At 48.6% G+C, this 22,610-nt stretch overlaps 1 protein-coding gene across 9 annotated transcripts in view; it reads left to right on the forward strand.

Annotated features, from left to right (window-relative positions):
* Positions 1–22,610, forward strand: part of TIAM1 (TIAM Rac1 associated GEF 1) — a 482,294-nt gene that overhangs the window by 163,590 nt on the left and 296,094 nt on the right. Inside the window, exon 1 of one of the 9 annotated variants that reach the window (XM_063956406.1) lies at positions 8,159–8,329. The exons of 6 other annotated variants lie outside the window; for them this stretch is intronic. Coding sequence is in view for 1 of the 3 variants with exons in the window: in XM_063956414.1 (XP_063812484.1) it covers positions 8,311–8,329 (19 nt within the window). In the remaining 2 variants the exon portion in view is untranslated. Of the gene's footprint in view, positions 1–8,158; positions 8,330–15,986; positions 16,022–22,610 lie in introns of those variants that run through there. 2 more of the 9 variants (XM_063956414.1, XM_063956415.1) reach the window with 2 other exon arrangements.

Below are 22,610 nucleotides of genomic sequence, written 5' to 3' on the forward strand. Positions count from 1 at the left end.
CTCACACCAAGGGTATCTCAGGTTCGTGATACAAGACTGTCATTATCAGTTTCAAACGCTGCCGTTTGGTTTGTCCACGGCACCTCGGGTCTTTACCAAGGTAATGACCGAAATGATGGTTCTTCTACGAAGAAAAGGCGTATTAATTATCCCTTACTTGGACGATCTCCTGATAAGGGCAAAGTCCAGAGAACAGCTGGAAGTCGGTGTAGCACTAACCCAAGTAGTGCTTCAACAACACGGGTGGATTCTGAATCTTCCAAAATCTCAATTGTCCCCGACAACACGTCTGCTGTTCCTGGGAATGATTCTGGACACGGTTCAGAAAAAGGTGTTTCTCCCGGAGGAGAAAGCAAGGGAGTTATCCGAACTTGTCAGGAACCTCCTAAAACCAGGAAATGTGTCAGTACATCAATGCACAAGAGTCCTGGGAAAGATGGTGGCTTCTTACGAAGCAATTCCATTCGGCAGATTCCATGCACGAATATTTCAGTGGGATCTGCTGGACAAATGGTCCGGATCGCATCTGCACATGCATCAGCGGATAACACTGTCACCAAGGACAAGGTTGTCTCTCCTGTGGTGGTTGCAGAGTGCCCATCTGTTAGAGGGCCGCAGGTTCGGCATACAGGACTGGGTCCTGGTGACTACGGATGCCAGCTTACGGGGCTGGGGAGCAGTCACACAGGGAAGAAACTTCCAGGGTGTATGGTCAAACCTGGAGACGTCTCTTCACATAAATATACTAGAGCTAAGAGCGATCTACAATGCTCTAAGCTTGGCGAAACCGCTGCTTCAGGGTCAGCCGGTGTTGATCCAGTCGGACAACATCACGGCAGGCGCCCACGTAAACAGACAAGGCGGCACGAGAAGCAGAAGAGCAATGACAGAAGCTGCAAGGATTCTTCGCTGGGCGGAAAATCATGTCATAGCACTGTCAGCAGTGTTCATCCCGGGAGTGGACAACTGGGAAGCAGACTTCCTCAGCAGACACGACCTTCACCCGGGAGAGTGGGGACTTCATCCGGAAGTTTTCCACATGATTGTGAACCATTGGGAAAAACCAAAGGTGGACATGATGGCGTCTCGCCTCAACAAAAAACTGGACAGATATTGCGCCAGGTCAAGAGACCCTCAGGCAATAGCTGTGGACGCTCTGGTAACACCGTGGGTGTACCAGTCAGTGTATGTGTTTCCTCCTCTGCCTCTCATACCAAAGGTACTGAGAATTATACGGAAAAGGGGAGTAAGAACAATACTAGTGGCTCCGGATTGGCCAAGAAGAACTTGGTATCCGGAACTTCAAGAGATGCTCACGGAAGATCCGTGGCCTCTACCTCTAAGAAGGGATCTGCTTCAGCAGGGACCTTGTATGTTCCAAGACTTACCGCGACTGCGTTTGACGGCATGGCGGTTGAACGCCGGATTCTAAAAGAAAAGGGCATTCCAGAGGAAGTTATTCCTACCTTGATTAAAGCTAGGAAGGAAGTGACCGCACAACATTATCACCGCATTTGGAGAAAATATGTTGCGTGGTGTGAGGCCAAGAAGGCCCCAACGGAAGAATTTCAATTGGGTCGATTCCTACATTTCCTGCAGGCAGGATTGTCTATGGGCCTCAAATTGGGGTCTATTAAAGTTCAAATTTTGGCCTTATCAATCTTCTTCCAGAAAGAATTGGCTTCAGTGCCTGAAGTACAAACTTTTGTCAAGGGTGTACTACATATACAACCCCCAATTGTGCCTCCAGTGGCACCGTGGGATCTAAACGTAGTTTTAGAATTTCTCAAATCTCATTGGTTTGAGCCTCTCAAATCGGTAGATTTGAAGTATCTTACATGGAAAGTAACCATGCTATTGGCCCTGGCTTCAGCCAGGAGAGTTTCAGAGTTGGCGGCTTTATCGTACAAAAGCCCATATCTGATTTTCCATTCGGACAGGGCAGAACTGCGGACACGTCCTCATTTTCTCCCTAAGGTGGTTTTCGGCTTTTCACTTGAACCAGCCTATTGTGGTGCCTGCGGCTACTAGCGACTTGGAGGACTCCAAGTTACTGGACGTTGTCAGAGCATTGAAAATATATATTTCAAGGACAGCTGGAGTCAGAAAATCTGACTCGTTGTTTATCTTGTATGCACCCAACAAGATGGGTGCTCCTGCGTCTAAGCAGACGATTGCTCGTTGGATCTGTAGCACAATTCAACTTGCACATTCTGTGGCAGGCCTGCCACAGCCTAAAACTGTAAAAGCCCACTCCACAAGGAAGGTGGGCTCATCTTGGGCGGCTGCCCGAGGGGTCTCGGCATTACAACTTTGCCGAGCAGCTACGTGGTCAGGGGAGAACACGTTTGTAAAATTTTACAAATTTGATACTCTGGCTAAAGAGGACTTGGAGTTCTCTCATTCGGTGCTGCAAAGTCATCCGCACTCTCCCGCCCGTTTGGGAGCTTTGGTATAATCCCCATGGTCCTGACGGAGTCCCCAGCATCCACTAGGACGTTAGAGAAAATAAGAATTTACTTACCGATAATTCTATTTCTCGTAGTCCGTAGTGGATGCTGGGCGCCCATCCCAAGTGCGAATTGTCTGCATTACTTGTACATAGTTATTGTTACAAAAATCGGGTTATTATTGTTGTGAGCCATCTTTTTTAAGAGGCTACTTCTTTGTTATCATACTGTTAACTGGGTTCAGATCACAAGTTGTACGGTGTGATTGGTGTGGCTGGTATGAGTCTTACCCGGGATTCAAGATCCTTCCTTATTGTGTACGCTCGTCCGGGCACAGTACCTAACTGAGGCTTGGAGGAGGGTCATAGGGGGAGGAGCCAGTACACACCATGTGATCCTAAAAGCTTGCTTTTGTGCCCTGTCTCCTGCGGAGCCGCTATTCCCCATGGTCCTGACGGAGTCCCCAGCATCCACTACGGACTACGAGAAATAGAATTATCGGTAAGTAAATTCTTATTTTCCCTGAAGTTGCTTTTCCCCGTTTGCTTTGGCATACATACATTACAAAGAGCAGTTTATTTGGCATGAACAGAAGTAGATTTCTATGACAATAATGCAACTAAATAGATAAGTACTTCTGCGTATGAGCCTCTTGGTGAATGGGGTGGTCCCATTGAGCCGCCAAAGGGTTAAATCCTTTAAGAATCCCACAGATCCTCTGCAGATTGTTGGAGTAGAAATCGTCTCTGTAACAATGTATCAGGTTCCCCCCCCCCCCAATCTTTTCCCCTTGATGTAGCGTGAAGATATGAATAATGTATGGCGTCTGGTGTTCTCATGCCCATACAGCATGAAACGCTGAGCATACTGGCAGAACAGAATGAATAAATGAATGCTGAATGCCATTGATGGAATTAACAATCTCTTTGTACATACCGGTATTTACATTTTAATTTTTTTATTTTTTAAATATTCCCGATCTACTCTAAATCTGGGGTGTCTTTTACAAGACATCCTTGGTCCCTGATCTTGTTGCAGGACTTTCTGGGTGCCTAGGCTTAGGGGTAGGTTTATTAATGCTGGAATAGATTTGGGCAGAACAATAATCTGGTTTCTGAGACCTGGAGGGAAGGATCATTTGCTCGTTAGCTCCCTCTACTGGAGGTCAAATAAATACAATTGTGATTGCAGGAATTTTGCAGTGCTTTGAAAAGCAAATAAAAAAAAAATCAATCAAGAAACAACTTGTTAGAAAGATATTTCCATTAAAATCCCAATTTCCCTGCAGCTATTTTTTCCCTCTACTGCGAGCCTCCACTCTTCTGCTTATAGCTTTTGTCTCTCTTGGTTTTCTTTCTTTATACTGTATAGTCTAGTTATGAGGTCACTCTACCAGTGCTTTTCCTGTCACCCTTTATATGGCTGTAGGGACTGAGGGACGGAGGACTTGCTGCGTGTTTTGGCTGGTGGAATGAAGCTTAACAACATTCTTCACACTTACAGCCTGAGACACCATTGTGGTTCCTTTGTCAGTGTCCTCTGGTTACACACCGGATGCAGGAACGCTGTATGCATAATGTACACATCACACAGCCTGAGACACCATTGTGGTTCCTTTGTCAGTGACCTCTAGTTACACACCAGATGCAGGAACGCTGTATGCACAATGTACACATCACACAGCCTGAGACACCATTGTGGTTCCTTTGTCAGTGTCCTCTGGTTACACACCAGATGCAGGAATGCTGTATGCACAATGTACACATCACACAGCCTGAGACACCATTGTGGTTCCTTTGTCAGTGTCCTCCGGTTACACACCAGATGCCGGAACGCTGTATGCACAATGTACACATCACACAGCCTGAGACACCATTGTGGTTCCTTTGTCAGTGTCCTCTGGTTATACACCAGATGCAGGAACGCTGTATGCACAATGTACACATCACACAGCCTGAGACACCATTGTGGTTCCTTTGTCAGTGACCTCTAGTTACACACCAGATGCAGGAACGCTGTATGCACAATGTACACATCACACAGCCTGAGACACCATTGTGGTTCCTTTGTCAGTGTCCTCTGGTTATACACCAGATGCAGGAACGCTGTATGCACAATGTACACATCACACAGCCTGAGACACCATTGTGGTTCCTTTGTCAGTGACCTCTAGTTACACACCAGATGCAGGAACGCTGTATGCACAATGTACACATCACACAGCCTGAGACACCATTGTGGTTCCTTTGTCAGTGTCCTCTGGTTACACACCAGATGCAGGAACGCTGTATGCACAATGTACACATCACACAGCCTGAGACACCATTGTGGTTCCTTTGTCAGTGTCCTCCGGTTACACACCGGATGCAGGAACGCTGTATGCACAATGTACACATCACACAGCCTGAGACACCATTGTGGTTCCAGTGTCAGTGTCCTCTGGTTACACACCAGATGCAGGAACGCTGTATGCACAATGTACACATCACACAGCCTGAGACACCATTGTGGTTCCTTTGTCAGTGTCCTCCGGTTACACACCGGATGCAGGAACGCTGTATGCACAATGTACACATCACACAGCCTGAGACACCATTGTGGTTCCTTTGTCAGTGTCCTCCTGGTTACACACCAGATGCAGAAACGCTGTATGCACAATGTACACATCACACAGCCTGAGACACCATTGTGGTTCCTTTGTCAGTGTCCTCCTGGTTACACACCAGATGCCGGAACGCTGTATGCACAATGTACACATCACACAGCCTGAGACACCATTGTGGTTCCTTTGTCAGTGACCTCTAGTTACACACCAGATGCAGGAACGCTGTATGCACAATGTACACATCACACAGCCTGAGACACCATTGTGGTTCCTTTGTCAGTGTCCTCTGGTTACACACCAGATGCAGAAACGCTGTATGCACAATGTACACATCACACAGCCTGAGACACCATTGTGGTTCCTTTGTCAGTGTCCTCTGGTTACACACCAGATGCAGGAATGCTGTATGCACAATGTACACATCACACAGCCTGAGACACCATTGTGGTTCCTTTGTCAGTGTCCTCTGGTTACACACCAGATGCAGAAACGCTGTATGCACAATGTACACATCACACAGCCTGAGACACCATTGTGGTTCCTTTGTCAGTGACCTCTAGTTACACACCAGATGCAGGAACGCTGTATGCACAATGTACACATCACACAGCCTGAGACACCATTGTGGTTCCTTTGTCAGTGTCCTCTGGTTACACACCAGATGCAGAAACGCTGTATGCACAATGTACACATCACACAGCCTGAGACACCATTGTGGTTCCTTTGTCAGTGTCCTCTAGTTACACACCAGATGCAGGAATGCTGTATGCACAATGTACACATCACACAGCCTGAGACACCATTGTGGTTCCTTTGTCAGTGTCCTCTGGTTACACACCAGATGCAGAAACGCTGTATGCACAATGTACACATCACACAGCCTGAGACACCATTGTGGTTCCTTTGTCAGTGACCTCTAGTTACACACCAGATGCAGGAACGCTGTATGCACAATGTACACATCACACAGCCTGAGACACCATTGTGGTTCCTTTGTCAGTGTCCTCTGGTTACACACCAGATGCAGAAACGCTGTATGCACAATGTACACATCACACAGCCTGAGACACCATTGTGGTTCCTTTGTCAGTGTCTTCTGGTTACACACCAGATGCAGAAACGCTGTATGCACTGTGTATACAGCAAGTACTGTAGATAGCGGAGTCTGGGAAGGGTTACTGATCTCTGTTTACGAAATACACATGTTGTAATTTTGTTGCTATGTTGATTGTTTGATAAGTTGTGTAATAGAACCATTGTTTTGTGTAAACAGTACCATTTCCTTTTACACCTGGCTGGTGATTAGTACATTATGCCAGCGGACGATGCCAGAGCAAAGCCGTCCTTCTGTATTGTCCAGACTGCCTTCTGGACAAACCCAATTGGTCTGCCCATCCGCAGTCTCACCAGCGTAGATGCCAGGTAGCGCTGTGTTGCAGGAGTTTGGCAGAGGTGTGTTGCAGGAGTTTGGCAGAGATGTGTTGCAGGAGTTTGGCAGAGGTATATTGGGCCATAACAGCTATTAGTTGGGGAGCTATGTAATAGTTGTGTCTAGTGTTAGGGTGCTGTATTTATTTTGGGGCTGAGATTATAATTCTCTAGTTATGTCGCATCTGGAGGCCTGGAACACACATTTTATAAAGCTCCTGTATAATCTGCATCACTTCTAAAGAGGCTGTTCATTCATTCACACCCATCCCTGTCCCAGTGGGTCACTGTAACTTACGCCTTCATTGGCAGTCACAAGGGGGTGCATACATGCGTGTTCTGAGATATCCAGCTGCCATACTGAGGTAGCAATATCAAAGGAAGGATTGCGGCAATATGTGTACCACTGAGAGCTCTGTTACATAGGCTTGTTGTTATCTCCTGTGCTTACCTCCGGGGTTAGCAGGCAGCCGCTGGTGTTAATGCCTTGATAAATTGGGCATCATGGATGGTATAATGGTTAGCAATACTGCCCCAGAGCACTGAGGTCGTGAATTTGATTACCACCATGGCCCTAACTGTGTGGAGTTTGTTTCCTCCCACAATCCCAAAACATACTGTTCGCTTAATTGGCTCCCTACAAAAAATGCCCTTATTGTATATGTGTGTGTGCACACATGGTAGGGAATATAGATTGTAAGCTCCACTGGGGCACATATTCTCTGTAAAGGGCTACGGAATATTTGTGTGCTATATAGAGAACTGACAGTAAAAAAAAAAAAAATTTTTTTCCTCCCTTATAACGGGTGTTTTGTACCTTTTTATTAAATGCACCCTTACTGAGATGAGCATACAATTGTGCTGGTTCAGCATGTAAACCAGACAGACTAAAATCCGATGACCTAAATTGTATTATGTGAATCTATAACCTAGCGCCACTTTATTTTCTATTATAAACACTCTTGTCCGTTTTAAGAAACCAAAAGACCATTAAGTGAAATAAGGAAGATGCGATAACCCCACATTGTGTTACAGTTTTATTCTGTGTAGTGCAGTTTATTTCTATGTTTGCTAGTTCCCCTCTGCAGAACACTGAAGCATCCACCAACTGTTGTTGAACTATAAGTCTCAGCATGCCCCGCCAGCCTCTAATAACCAACTTCAACTTTTATGGAGCAGATCCCAGGTGGGGAGCCAAGAGGTAATAGAGCAGGACGTGACACTAAGCAGTATTTATGTAATTTCCATGCCAGTGAAGTTGTTGGGTGCCGTTGTATATGAAGTGACCTATACTGTACGTGGGTAAGGGGCACAAAGGCTAACAATCTGTTTGGCCTCTGTTCCTCAGAGAAGTGACCACGAACTGTGAGATCTATGGGCACGGTGACGGAAGCCTTGGAGACTACACGTTCTCTGGCAGAGCTGAAAGCTGTAACACATGTCTTTCCTCTCATTGTACTGGAAGGTATGTCAGGAGTAATGAGTTACTGGTGACAAGCTCTGATATAGTAAGAGCAGGGTCTTCTGGTACTATATGTGCCTGTCTTTGTCTCTGCCGCAGCTCCCTCCCCCTCCATCCCCAGTGAAAGCGATACCTGTCTTTTCATGCTCTCCTGGAGGAGAGGAGGGGTGGGGAGGTTTGCCATAGGCTCTGCGATTATGTTTACTTGGCTCCAAGGAAGTGAGCAGAATGGCAGACTTATATATAGCACGCTGTGCTATTAGCCCAGTAAGCTAGGCCTGAGAGAGTGTTCCAGGGACACCGTGGCTGTTCTATGGAGGTGTACCTGCTGGACCAGGAGGTTGAACCTCACAAGCAATGTTACAATGAGCCCCACTGAGGAAGGTAAGGCTCAGCTCCTCTCCCACACGCTGTACATCTGGCTCCAGTGCCTGGTAATAGTATACACGCCTTTGTGCTGTGTGGTGGAAGGGATCTGCTGCTTGGGACTTTGTTCTGGGTAAATGCGCTATTATGCTGAGGGCATGGAGTGTGACTGCAGGAGCCGGACTTTCTGCATTGGCTGTATGGAGTTTAGCCGCCTTCTATATACTGTATGCTGCATTGTTAGAGCTGTGCGCCCCTCTGTCTATGTCTTAGACATTTTTGGTTTGTGCAAGCAGTGGTAATCTTTCATTTACTCGTTTATGGAATATTATTCACGGACTGCAAATGTTTGTTTTCTAACATTGCATGAAGTGATCTAGGACACTAGTCAGCATTAATAGAAGATCATACAGCACACGTCAGGCTAGTGCTCACAGAATCGTCTGACATGCATATACTAGCAGTCGTGGGTAATAAGTTCCAGAACTGTGTAACACTTGTTATTACATAGCAAAGACTTCTGTGCAGGAGGACCAGGAGAACTACGGATACAGTAATACTGACCAGACGGCTTCCCTGGGGTTCTCCGTGTAACATCTGCCCTGGGAGTACTGATAAGTACAGTGGGGCAGATGTATTAAGCCTGGAGAAGTGATAAAGCAGTGATAAGTGAAAGGTGAAAACGCACCAGCCAATCATTTTTCAAATCCGTAATGATTGGCTGGTGCGTTATCACCTTCCATTTATCCCTTCTCCAGGTTAATTCATCTGCCCCATTGTGTGTATGGGAGGAAGGAAGAAGTCCAGTGAGACCAGACAATCGCTGGGTGTCAGGGTTCTAGGGCAGAGAAGTTACTGACTGTGCCCGTGCTGTGAGCTGCTGCTCATGAGGGAACAGGTATGGGAGCACTGGTTAGGAATGAGGAGCACTCTGACTGTGTGTCTAGGGAGCACAGGCTATGGCTCTGAGGGGATTCTTTGCTTTGTAATTGAACCAGAAGGCGTTTTATTCTGTAAGACAGAGGTCCTCAAGGTACCCCAATGGTCCAGGTTTTAAGTATATGCATGCTTGCCCACAGGTGACTTAACAAGTACCTCAGTCAAATTTGATTTAACCATGTGTGCTGCGCCTGGGATATACTTAAACCTGGACCATTGGGGTGCCTTGAGGAACACGTCTGGGAACCTCTGCTGTAGGAGTTCGATTTTTTTTTTAATGATTTTCTCTATCGTCCTAAGTGGATGCTGGGGTTCCTGAAAGGACCATGGGGAATAGCGGCTCCGCAGGAGACAGGGCACAAAAAAGTAAAGCTTTACTAGGTCAGGTGGTGTGCACTGGCTCCTCCCCCTATGACCCTCCTCCAGACTCCAGTTAGATTTTGTGCCCGAACGAGAAGGGTGCAATCTAGGTGGCTCTCCTAAAGAGCTGCTTAGAGAAAGTTTAGTTTAGGTTTTTTTTTTTTTCTTTACAGTGAGTCCTGCTGGCAACAGGATCACTGCAACGTGGGACTTAGGGGGAAAGTAGTAAACTCACCTGCATGCAGAGTGGATTTGCTGCTTGGCTACTGGACACCATTAGCTCCAGAGGGATCGAACACAGGCCCAGCCGTGGAGTCCGGTCCCGGAGCCGCGCCGCCGACCCCCTTGCAGATGCTGAAGCGTGAAGAGGTCCGGAAACCGGCGGCTGAAGACTCCTCAGTCTTCATAAGGTAGCGCACAGCACTGCAGCTGTGCGCCATTTTCCTCTCAGCACACTTCACTGGGCAGTCACTGAGGGTGCAGAGCGCTGGGGGGGGGCGCTCTGAGAGGCAAATATAAACCTTATACAAGGCTAAAAATACCTCACATATAGCCCATAGGGGCTATATGGAGATATTTAACCCCTGCCTGACTGGAAAAATAGCGGGAGAAGAACCCGCCGAAAAAGGGGCGGGGCCTATCTCCTCAGCACACGGCGCCATTTTCTGTCACAGCTCCGCTGGTCAGAACGGCTCCCAGGTCTCTCCCCTGCACTGCACTACAGAAACAGGGTAAAACAGAGAGGGGGGGCACATTAATGGCTATATATATATATATTAAAGCAGCTATAAGGGAGCACTTAATATAAGGATATCCCTTGTATATATAGCGCTTTGTGGTGTGTGCTGGCAGACTCTCCCTCTGTCTCCCCAAAAGGGCTAGTGGGTCCTGTCTTCATTAGAGCATTCCCTGTGAGTTTGCGGTGTGTGTCGGTACGTGGTGTCGACATGTATGAGGACGATATTGGTGTGGAGGCGGAGCAATTGCCAAATATGCAGATGTCACCCCCCAGGGGGTCGACACCAGAATGGATGCCTTTATTTGTGGAATTACGTGATGGTTTATCTTCCCTTAAACAGTCAGTTGAGGACATGAGGCGGCCGGACAATCAATTAATGCCTGTCCAGGCGCCTCAAACACCGTCAGGGGCTGTAAAACGCCCTTTGCCTCAGTCGGTCGACACAGACCCAGACACGGGCACTGATTCCAGTGACGACGGTAGAAATTCAAACGTATTTTCCAGTAGGGCCACACGTTATATGATTTTGGCAATGAAGGAGACGTTACATTTAGCTGATACTACAGATACCGTAAAACAGGGTATTATGTATGGTGTGAAAAAACTACAAACAGTTTTTCCTGAATCAGAAGAATTAAATGACGTGTGTGATGAAGCGTGGGTTGCTCCTGATAAAAAGTTGATAATTTCAAAAAAGTTATTGGCATTATACCCTTTCCCGCCAGAGGTTAGGGCGCGCTGGGAAACACCCCCTAAGGTGGACAAGGCGCTCACACGCTTATCCAAACAAGTGGCGTTACCCTCTCCTGAGACGGCCGCACTTAAGGATCCATCAGATAGAAAGATGGAAGTTATTCAAAAGAATATATACACACATGCAGGTGTTATACTACGACCAGCTATAGCAACTGCCTGGATGTGCAGTGCTGGAGTAGTTTGGTCAGAATCCCTGATTGAAAATATTGATACCCTAGATAGGGACAATGTTTTACTGTCGTTAGAACAAATAAAGGATGCATTTATCTATATGCGTGATGCACAGAGGGATATTTGCACACTGGCATCTCGGGTGAGTGCTATGTCCATTTCAGCCAGAAGAGCCTTATGGACACGACAGTGGACAGGCGATGCGGATTCAAAACGTCACATGGAGGTTTTGCCGTATAAAGGGGAGGAGTTATTTGGAGTTGGTCTATCAGACTTGGTGGCCACGGCTACTGCCGGGAAATCCACTTTTTTACCTCAAGTCACTCCCCAACAGAGAAAGGCACCGACCTTTCAACCGCAGCCTTTTCGCTCCTACAAAAATAAGAGAGCAAAGGGCTTGTCGTACCTGCCACGAGGCAGAGGAAGAGGGAAGAGACACCAACAGGCAGCTCCTTCCCAGGAACAGAAGCCCTCCCCGGCTCCTGCAAAAACCTCAGCATGACGCTGGGGCCTCTCAAGCGGACTCGGGGACAGTGGGGGGCCGTCTCAAAAATTACAGCGCGCAGTGGGCTCACTCGCAGGTAGACCCCTGGATCCTGCAGATAATATCTCAGGGGTACAGGTTGGAATTAGAGACGGATCCTCCTCATCGTTTCCTGAAGTCTGCCTTACCAACCGTCTCTTCCGAAAGGGAGAGGGTGTTGGAAGCCATTCACAAGCTGTACGCTCAGCAGGTGATAGTCAAAGTACCCCTATTACAACAAGGAAAGGGGTATTATTCCACTCTATTTGTGGTACCGAAGCCGGATGGCTCGGTAAGGCCTATTCTAAATCTGAAGTCCTTGAACCTCTACATAAAAAAGTTCAAGTTCAAGATGGAGTCACTCAGAGCAGTGATAGCGAACCTGGAAGAAGGGGACTTTATGGTATCCTTGGACATCAAGGATGCGTATCTACACGTTCCGATTTACCCCGCACACCAGGGGTACCTCAGGTTCATTGTTCAAAACTGTCACTATCAGTTTCAGACGCTGCCGTTCGGATTGTCCACGGCGCCTCGGGTCTTTACCAAGGTAATGGCCGAGATGATGATTCTTCTTCGAAGAAAAGGCGTATTAGTTATCCCATACTTGGACGATCTCCTAATAAGGGCAAGGTCCAGAGAACAGCTGGAGACAGCTTTAGCACTATCTCAAGAGGTGCTAAGACAACACGGGTGGATTCTGAATATTCCAAAATCCCATTTAATCCCGACAACTCGTCTGCTGTTCCTAGGAATGATTCTGGACACGGTTCAGAAAAAGGTTTTCCTTCCAGAGGAAAAAGCCAAGGAGTTATCCGATCTGGTCAGGAACCTCCTAAAACCAGGAAAAGTGTCAGTACATCAATGCACAAGAGTCCTGGGAAAAATGGTGGCTTCTTACGAAGCAATTCCATTCGGCAGATTCCATGCAAGAATATTCCAAAGGGATCTGTTGGACAAATGGTCAGGGTCGCATCTGCAGATGCACCTGCGAATAACCCTGTCACCAAAGACAAGGGTGTCACTTCTGTGGTGGTTGCAGAAGGCTCACCTATTAGAAGGCCGCAGATTCGGCATTCAGGATTGGATCCTGGTGACCACGGACGCCAGCCTGAGAGGCTGGGGAGCAGTCACACAAGGAAGAAACTTCCAGGGAGTATGGACGAGTCTGGAAAAGTCTCTTCACATAAACATTCTGGAACTAAGAGCAATCTACAATGCTCTAAGCCAGGCGGAACTTCTCCTGCAAGGAAAGCCGGTGTTGATTCAGTCGGACAACATCACGGCGGTCGCCCATGTAAACAGGCAGGGCGGCACAAGAAGCAGGAGTGCAATGGCAGAAGCTGCCAAGATTCTTCGCTGGGCGGAGAATCACGTGATAGCACTGTCAGCAGTGTTCATCCCGGGCGTGGACAACTGGGAAGCAGACTTCCTCAGCAGACACGATCTTCATCCGGGAGAGTGGGGTCTACATCCAGAAGTCTTCAACATGTTAATAGACCGTTGGGAAAGACCAATTGTAGACATGATGGCGTCTCGCCTCAACAAGAAACTGGACAAATATTGCGCCAGGTCAAGAGATCCACAGGCAATAGCTGTGGACGCACTGGTAACTCCTTGGGTGTACCAGTCAGTGTATGTGTTTCCTCCTCTGCCGCTCATACCAAAGGTATTGAAGATCATACGGCAAAGAAGAGTAAGAACAATACTAGTGGTTCCGGATTGGCCGAGAAGGACTTGGTATCCGGAACTTCAAGAGATGCTCACGGACGAACCGTGGCCTCTACCTCTGAGAAGGGACCTGCTACAGCAGGGTCCCTGTCTTTTTCAAGACTTACCGCGGCTGCGTTTGACGGCATGGCGGTTGAACGTCAGATCCTAAAAGGGAAAGGCATTCCAGAAGAAGTCATTCCTACCTTGATTAAGGCACGGAAGGAAGTCACCGTGAAACATTATCACCGCATTTGGCGAAAATATGTAGCGTGGTGCGAGGATCGGAGGGTTCCGACGGAGGAATTCCAACTGGGTCGTTTCCTACATTTCCTGCAATCAGGATTATCTATGGGTCTCAAATTGGGATCCATTAAGGTTCAAATTTCGGCCCTGTCAATATTCTTCCAAAAAGAATTGGCCTCTGTCCCTGAGGTCCAGACTTTTGTCAAGGGAGTACTGCATATACAGCCTCCTGTGGTGCCTCCGGTGGCACCGTGGGATCTAAATGTAGTTTTAGATTTCCTCAAATCCCATTGGTTTGAACCATTGAAAGTGACTATGTTACTAGCCCTGGCCTCTGCCAGGAGAGTATCTGAATTGGCGGCTTTATCTTATAAAAGTCCTTATCTAATCTTCCATTCGGATAGGGCAGAACTGCGGACTCGTCCGCATTTTCTCCCTAAAGTGGTATCAGCATTTCATCTGAACCAACCTATTGTGGTGCCTGCGGCCACTAGCGACTTGGAGGACTCCAAGTTGTTGGACGTTGTCAGAGCCTTAAAAATATACATTGCAAGGACGGCTGGAGTCAGAAAATCTGACTCGCTGTTTATATTGTATGCACCCAACAAGTTGGGCGCACCTGCTTCTAAGCAGTCGATTGCTCGTTGGATTTGTAACACAATTCAACTTGCACATTCTGTGGCAGGCCTGCCACAGCCTAAAACTGTAAAAGCCCACTCCACAAGGAAGGTGGGCTCATCTTGGGCGGCTGCCCGAGGGGTCTCGGCATTACAACTCTGCCGAGCAGCTACGTGGTCGGGGGAGAACACGTTTGTAAAATTTTACAAATTTGATACCCTGGCAAAGGAGGACCTGGAGTTCTCTCATTCGGTGCTGCAGAGTCATCCGCACTCTCCCGCCCGTTTGGGAGCTTTGGTATAATCCCCATGGTCCTTTCAGGAACCCCAGCATCCACTTAGGACGATAGAGAAAATAAGAATTTACTTACCGATAATTCTATTTCTCGGAGTCCGTAGTGGATGCTGGGCGCCCATCCCAAGTGCGGATTATCTGCAATACTGGTACATAGTTATTGTTAACTAATTCGGGTTATTGTTAAGGAGCCATCTTTAAGAGGCCCTTTCTGTTGTCATACTGTTAACTGGGTTTAGATCACAAGTTGTACGGTGTGATTGGTGTGGCTGGTATGAGTCTTACCCGGGATTCAAAATGCCTCCCTTATTGTGTATGCTCGTCCGGGCACAGTACCTAACTGGAGTCTGGAGGAGGGTCATAGGGGGAGGAGCCAGTGCACACCACCTGACCTAGTAAAGCTTTACTTTTTTGTGCCCTGTCTCCTGCGGAGCCGCTATTCCCCATGGTCCTTTCAGGAACCCCAGCATCCACTACGGACTCCGAGAAATAGAATTATCGGTAAGTAAATTCTTATTTTTTTCACCCTGCACTTGCATATTAAGTCGCACTGTGTCTTGCGTCCAAAGTCCATGCGCACAGGGTCGCAGTTGTGATGGCGACGCGTAGGATCATAAATATTTAGAAAATGTAATGGGCACCTGAGCGTTCACAAGGAGGTGGCTAAGCGGACGTACGGAGTTAGTCAGTCTTGTGGTTATGCCGGGGGTAGTGGTTGTATACGTAGACGCATCATTTACGTAGGCGGTTACACTCAGATGGATAATATGCACATGCTATAAGGTGCATCTAAACACTCTGATAGTGTCCCTGCACAATCCCAAACACAGATGTACGCCTGGGAAGGGCTTGCAGCGGTATTAGCATAAAGTGGCAGATGTGCAACCAGCAGAAGACATATGGACGCCGCTGCCTCCTACTTGGAAAAAGATAAAAATTGCTAATTTAAAGATGTCTAGTGAGTATATTTCCTCATATTTCTCCTACAATCAGCAGAAAATTTGCACTTGAGTACATACATTCACTTCACTAGTGGATTCTGAGGGATGATGAAAAGAGATCTTCCCTCCTGGCAGCGGGCACTGGGCAACGGTTACCAGGCTGTACGTATCCATAACACTGTAGGCACAAGCCATGCATGGTGGATTATAAATACTAAATGTTTCTTAAAGGACCAGCAATACATATACTGTACATAATTACTTGTGTGTACCTATTGGCTTAGCTATGTGAACGAAGGGGAAGGGATGAAAGAAGAGCTGGGAGGGCCCTGCTTGCGAGAGCTTACTTTCTAAATGCGAGAGAATGAAATGGGGGAAGTACAAGGGAAATGGATCTGGGAACAAGGCTACAGGTGAGTTCTGAGGGAGCATTGGACACATTGGAGGTTGGGGAGAGTCTAATAGAACAAGGGAAGAGCATTCATAGGATTGGGGCAGCGCAGGAGAAGTCTTAGGCAGTAAGGGATAGGAGAGGTGGAGGTCACTGGCTGATTGGAGGGGTGGGGTCAGGAGAAATTGTGGAGGTAGTTTAAAAATGGAGATATTGGAAAGTTCTATAGTTTTTGGGGATCTAAGTAAGTGTGATAAACCCTAAATCTTTCCTAGGAGTTGTTGACCATGTGATAATAAATACATCTGAGTTGGGCAGCACAGGGATTAGCATGGCTGGGGCCATGGTGTCCACACTATCCGTGTGAGGTTTGGTGTCCTCCCAATGTTCCCCGAGGATGCTCTGCTTTCCTTCCACAGGCCAGAAACATTTGGTGGGTTAATTGGCTTGTGATGACATTGACCTTCGTGTGCATGTGTTTGTGTTAGAGAATTCGTACTGCAGGCACACTCTGTAATGCGCAGAATAATGATGATGATAATTTGAAGTGATGGGCAGAGTGGTTTTATGTTAGATTTTAAATGTAGGTATCATTTCTTTTTACAAATGACTTTAATCTTAACTTCTCATACGTCCCAGAGGATGCTGGGGTCACTTCAAGAACCATGGGATATAGACGGGATCCGCAGGAGACATGGGCACTTTAAGACTTTCAAAGGGGTTTGAACTGGCTCCTCCCTCTATGCCTCTCCTCCAGACTCCAGTTTTAGAATTGTGCCCAGGCAGACTGGATGCACTCTGAGGAGCTCTACTGAGTTTCTCTGAAAAGACTTTGTTAGGTTTTTTATTTTCAGGGAGAACTGCTGGCAACAGTCTCCCTGCTTCGTGGGACTTAGGGGAGAGAAGTCAGACCTACTTCTGTGAGTTTCAAGGCTCTGCTTCTTTGGCTACACCATTAGCTCCTGAGGGTCTGATCGCTAGGTACGCCTAGATGCTCGTGCTGGTCCTTCCTCACACTGCTGTACAAGTAACGGTGCAAAACAGGAGAGGGGGGGGGGGGGTGGCACAGTGATTTTGGTGCATTATATGTATATTATAAAAGCGCTGCAGGTCTGAGGCATCTTCTGTGGTGTTTCAGACCGGGATTGGGCGCTGGGGTGTGAGCTGGCAATAACTCCCTCTGTGTCTCTCTGACAGGCTTTACTGTGGGTCTGTCCCCTATAGGCCCAGTGTGTTTGCGTGTGTTGGAGTGCACGTGTGTCGACATGTCTGAGGCGGAGTGCTCTTCCCAAGAGGAGAGTATGTTAGGGACACAAACGGCTGTGGGAGTGACCCTGTCGGCACCGCCGACACCTGATTGGGTGAATGTGTTAAGTGCTTTGAATGCTAATGTGGCTCTGATAAATAAGAGATTGGATAAATCTGAGTCTCAGAACCAGGCATGGAAGAAATCCGTAGAAGTTCAGACCATAGTGTTCACTCTAGGATTTTTTTAGGGCAGGGTGCTGATCACGGGTAGGGCACATTTTTCATTCGGGAGGGCACATTTTTCAGTTAGAAGGGCAAAATTAGGTACATACTATAATGCTTGGTCCTCCCATTCCCACATGATAAAGAATGGGCAGTGCGCGCCAAAGGCACGCAGCAAAACTTTAGGGGCGTTGTTTTTCGTGGGGAAGGGGCATGGCCACATAATAGTGGCAATTCACATTACACCACACAGTAGTGCAGCTAATACACACTGCACCAGGTAGAACCTCCTATACACACTGCGACAGGTAGAGCACATTCTACACTTTGCGCCAGGCAGAGCACGTTATACACATTGCACAAGGTAGAGAGCACTGAGACGCATTGCACCAGGTAGAGAGCACCGAGAAACATTGCACCAGGTAGAGAGCACCGAGAAACATTGCACCAGGTAGAGAGCACCGAGAAACATTGCACCAGGTAGAGAGCACCGAGAAACATTGCACCAGGTAGAGAGCACCGAGAAACATTGCACCAGGTAGAGAGCACGTTATACACATTGCACCAGGTAGAGAGCACGTTATACACATTGCACCAGGTAGAGAGCACCGAGAAACATTGCACCAGGTAGAGAGCACTGAGACACATTGCACCAGGTAGAGAGCATGTTATACACATTGCACCAGGTAGAGAGCACCGAAAAACATTGCACCAGGTAGAGAGCACTGAGACACATTGCACCAGGTAGAGAGCACCGAGAAACATTGCACCAGGTAGAGAGCACCGAGAAACATTGCACCAGGTAGAGAGCATGTTATACACATTGCACCAGGTAGAGAGCACTGAGAAACATTGCACCAGGTAGAGAGCACTGAGAAACATTGCACCAGGAAGAGAGCACTGAGAAACATTGCACCAGGTAGAGCACACTGAGACGCATTGCACCAGGTAGAAAGCACTGAGAAACACTGCACCAGGTAGAGAGCACTGAGACACATTGCACCAGGTAGAGAGCACTGAGAAACATTGCACCAGGTAGAGAGCACTAAGACACATTGCACCAGGTAGAGAGCACTGAGACACATTGCACTAGGTAGAGAGCACTGAGAAACATTGCACCAGGTAGAGAGCACTGAGAAACATTGCACCAGGTAGAGAGCACTGAGAAACATTGCACCAGGAAGAGAGCACTGAGACACATTGCACCAGGAAGAGATCACTGAGACACATTGCACCAGGTAGAGAGCACTGAGAAACATTGCACCAGGTAGAGAGCACTGAGAAACATTGCACCAGGAAGAGAGCACTGAGACACATTGCACCAGGTAGAGAGCACTGAGAAACATTGCACCAGGCAGAGAGCACTGAGAAACATTGCACCAGGTAGAGAGCACTGAGAAACATTGCACCAGGAAGAGAGCACTGAGACACATTGCACCAGGTAGAGAGCACTGAGAAACATTGCACCAGGTAGAGAGCACTGAGAAACATTGCACCAGGTAGAGAGCATGTTATACACATTGCACCAGGTAGAGAGCACTGAGAAACATTGCACCAGGTAGAGAGCACTGAGACACATTGCACCAGGTAGGGCACATTTTTGATCTCCGCTTTTTTTGTGCCAATCTTACATACTGGGGGCTGATGCTGCGGGTCCCCTCTCACACACCTCGGAGCTGGTTGAAAATGGCCACCACACTGATCCATGTACACAGAGGAGGGAGGGCTGTGTTTGCCTCGGTGGGAGAAGCAAACCAAGATCAGATCATGAGCGGACCTATAGTCTGCTCACAGAGGAGGGGAGCTGCGACGGCTGGCAGCTAAGGATGGGCGGGACGAGGCAGGCGGGACGCGGAGGTCTCTGTCTCTCATGCAGGGAGACACAGTGATCGCGCTGAGCCAAAAAAAAAAGTGGGTCCCAGGGACCCCTCAGTTTTAAAAATTTGGGTCCTACTTCAGTTTCTGGGTCCCATAGCAATGTATGCTTTTGAGCTCCCCTTATGCCTCCCCACATAGCATTAGACTACCCCACATGGTAGATAGCAGTTATGGCAGTATTGGGGGACAAATAGAGGGTTAGGTGCAGCTAGTGCTGTAGGCAGTGTTAGGGGTAGGGAGGCATCAGTATCCAGGATTCGGTGCTTCCTGCTCCCCGTCAACTTTTAAGATCAGCTTCTCTGTGTCCTTGTTGAAGCCCTACCGCTATAACACGAGGTGTGTGCGTATGCTGGGCACTGTCTGAGTATGGGGTGTGTGCGTATGCTGGGCACTGCTTTGGTTTGGGGATTGTTTGTGTGTATGCTGAGCACTGTGTGGGTGTGGCAGTTGTGTCTATGCTGAGCACTGTGTGTGGATATGGGAGTTTATGTATGCTGGTCACTGTGTATAGGGGGATGTATCCTGGGCACTGTGGGTATGGAGTACCTATATGCTAGGCGCTTTGGGGGGGGGGGGGGGGGGAAATGAGCAATGTGTGGGTATGGGTTGTGCGTATGATGGCCACTGTGCGGGTGTGTGGGTATAGAGGGTGCTATGAGCATTGTAAGTGTGTATAATGAGTACTGTGTGGGTATAGAGCATTATGAGAGCTGTGGGGGGTGTATAATGGGCCCTGTGTGGTATAGGGGTGTGCATATGATGGGCGCTGTGTGGTATGGGTGTGCGTATGATGGTCACTATGGGGGTGTGCATACTGGACATTGTGTGGGTTTAGAGGGTTATGAGCTCTGGCGGGTGTATAATGAGCACTGTGTGGGCATGGGGTGTGTGTATGATGGGCACTGTGGGGTGTGAATACTGAGCACTGTGTGGGTATGGGGGTGTTTATAATGGGCACTGTGGGTATGTGGGGTATAATGGGTGCGGTAGTGGTGGTAGCAGGGGGCAGGATGGGTGCAGTAGTGGTAGGGGGCAGGATGGGTGCAGTGGTGGTAGCAGGGGGTAAGATAGGTGCAGCAGTGGTAGGAGGCAGGATGGGTGCAGTAGTGGTGGTAGCAGGGGGCAGGATGGGTGCAGTAGTGGTAGGAGGCAGGATGGGTGCAGTAGTGGTAGGAGGTAGGATAGGTGCAGTAGTGGTAGCAGGGGGTAAGATAGGTGCAGCAGTGGTAGGAGGCAGGATGGGTGCAGTAGTGGTGGTAGCAGGGGGCAGGATGGGTGCAGTAGTGGTAGCAGAGGGCAGGATGTGTGCACTAGTAGTTGGGACGCTGGTGGAATAAGATGCAGCGTAACAGGAAGCGCCCTCACAGGTATAATGTGCAGGTATTGGCCATGATATTAGATAAATATAGGAAAGGCCGCCCGCACGTTTGTGAAACTAAAGATTTATCACCATTCCCCCAGGTCGCAGCGCTCTGACCTCTTGGTACTTTGCGGTCGTGGTGCCCGACCGCACTAACATGTCCCGCTCGGCCCCAGCTCATGTTCTCTGCAGCAGACCCACCGGGCTGCCCGTGGTGAAGGCGCTCCTCTCCTCCTCGGCTCCCTCCTGCATCTTCCATTCTCCTGTCATCGTGATGTCCGCACCCGGTTGCCACCAGCACATTCAATGGGTTGGAGATCAGCGCAGGGAGGAGGGACCGACGTCTCGGGTGGCGCTTGGATTGGGAGACGCTGCCGGCAGCGATTGGATGTTGAGAAGCTGCCGGCGGCTATTGGCTGGTGAGGCAGGGCTTTGGGATTTCTATTGGCTGTGAGGCGGCGGTCAGCAAAAAACAGCGCGTCCTGCGGGACCCGCTCACTTTTAAAATCCGAGTCCCTCTTTGCGATCACTGCAGTGTGCTTAATGTGTCCGGCGGGCAGCAAAGTGCGGGGCGGGAGGGCGCACACAAACGGGCAGGGCGGCATTCAGGTGTCTAAAAAAGCCCCCCCCCCCCCCCCCGTTGTGGACAAAGCTCTATCCCGGCTGTCCAAAAAGGTGGCTCTTCCGTCCCCTGACACAGCAGCCCTGTGGATCGTAGGCAGGAAAATACATTGAAATACATTTATATCACCACGGGTACGCTACTCAGACCAGCCATTGCATCTGCGTGGGTGAGTAGTGCTATCGAAAAATGGGCAGATAACTTGTCATCTGAATTAGATACCCTGGATAGGGATAGCGTTCTTTTGACACTAGGTTATATCAGGGAAGCTGCGAGGGATATTGGCCTCTTGGGATCAAGGGCCAATGCCATGGCAGTCTCAGCTATGAGAGCATTGTGGTTCATCAATGGAATGCTGATGCTGACTCGAAGAAAGCTATGGAGTCTCTACCGCATAAAGGTGGTGTATTGTTTGGTGACGGCCTCGCTGATTTGGTATCTACGGCGACCGCGAGTAAGTCATCATTTTTACCTTATGTGCCTGCACCACAAAAGAAAGCACACCACTATCAGATGCAGTCCTTTCGGTCCAATAATATACAGAAAAGGCTGAGGGTCTTCCTTCCTTTCTACTAGAGCAGGGGTGGGGAACCTCCGGTCCGGCCCGGCCCACCAGCTTATGTCAGTGAGACATGCTGCCGCTCAGTCTGGCGGCAGCGTGTCTCAGCTGTCAGAACAGGGAGACAGCCGCGCTCTCCTCCGTGTCCCACGGTAAGTAGCACGGAGGGGGGAGGGCATCGGGCATCTGTATAGCTGGCACTGTGGGGACATTTGTAAACCTGGCACTGTGGGGACATTTGTAAACCTGGCACTGTGGGGACATTTGTAAACCTGGCACTGTGGGGACATTTGTAAACCTGGCACTGTGGGGACATTTGTATACCTGGCACTGTGGGGACATTTGTATACCTGGCACTGTGGGGGCATCTGTATACCTGGCACTGTGGGGGCATCTGTATACCTGGCACTGTGGGGGCATCTGTATACCTGGCACTGTGGGGGCATCTGTATACCTGGCACTGTGGGGGCATCTGTATACCTGGCACTGTGGGGGGCATTTGTATACCTGGCACTGTGAGGGGCATTTGTATACCTGGCACTGTGAGGGGCATTTGTATACCTGGCACTGTGAGGGGCATTTGTATACCTGGCACTGTGAGGGGCATTTGTATACCTGGCACTGTGAGGGGCATTTGTATACCTGGCACTGTGGGGGCAATTGTGGATCTGGCACCGCACTATTGGGGGCATATGTGTATCACGTCCCATTTTAACTGGCCA

The sequence above is a fragment of the Pseudophryne corroboree genome, chromosome 2, assembly GCF_028390025.1.
Source record: "Pseudophryne corroboree isolate aPseCor3 chromosome 2, aPseCor3.hap2, whole genome shotgun sequence".
Classification (NCBI taxonomy): Eukaryota; Metazoa; Chordata; class Amphibia; order Anura; family Myobatrachidae; genus Pseudophryne; species Pseudophryne corroboree.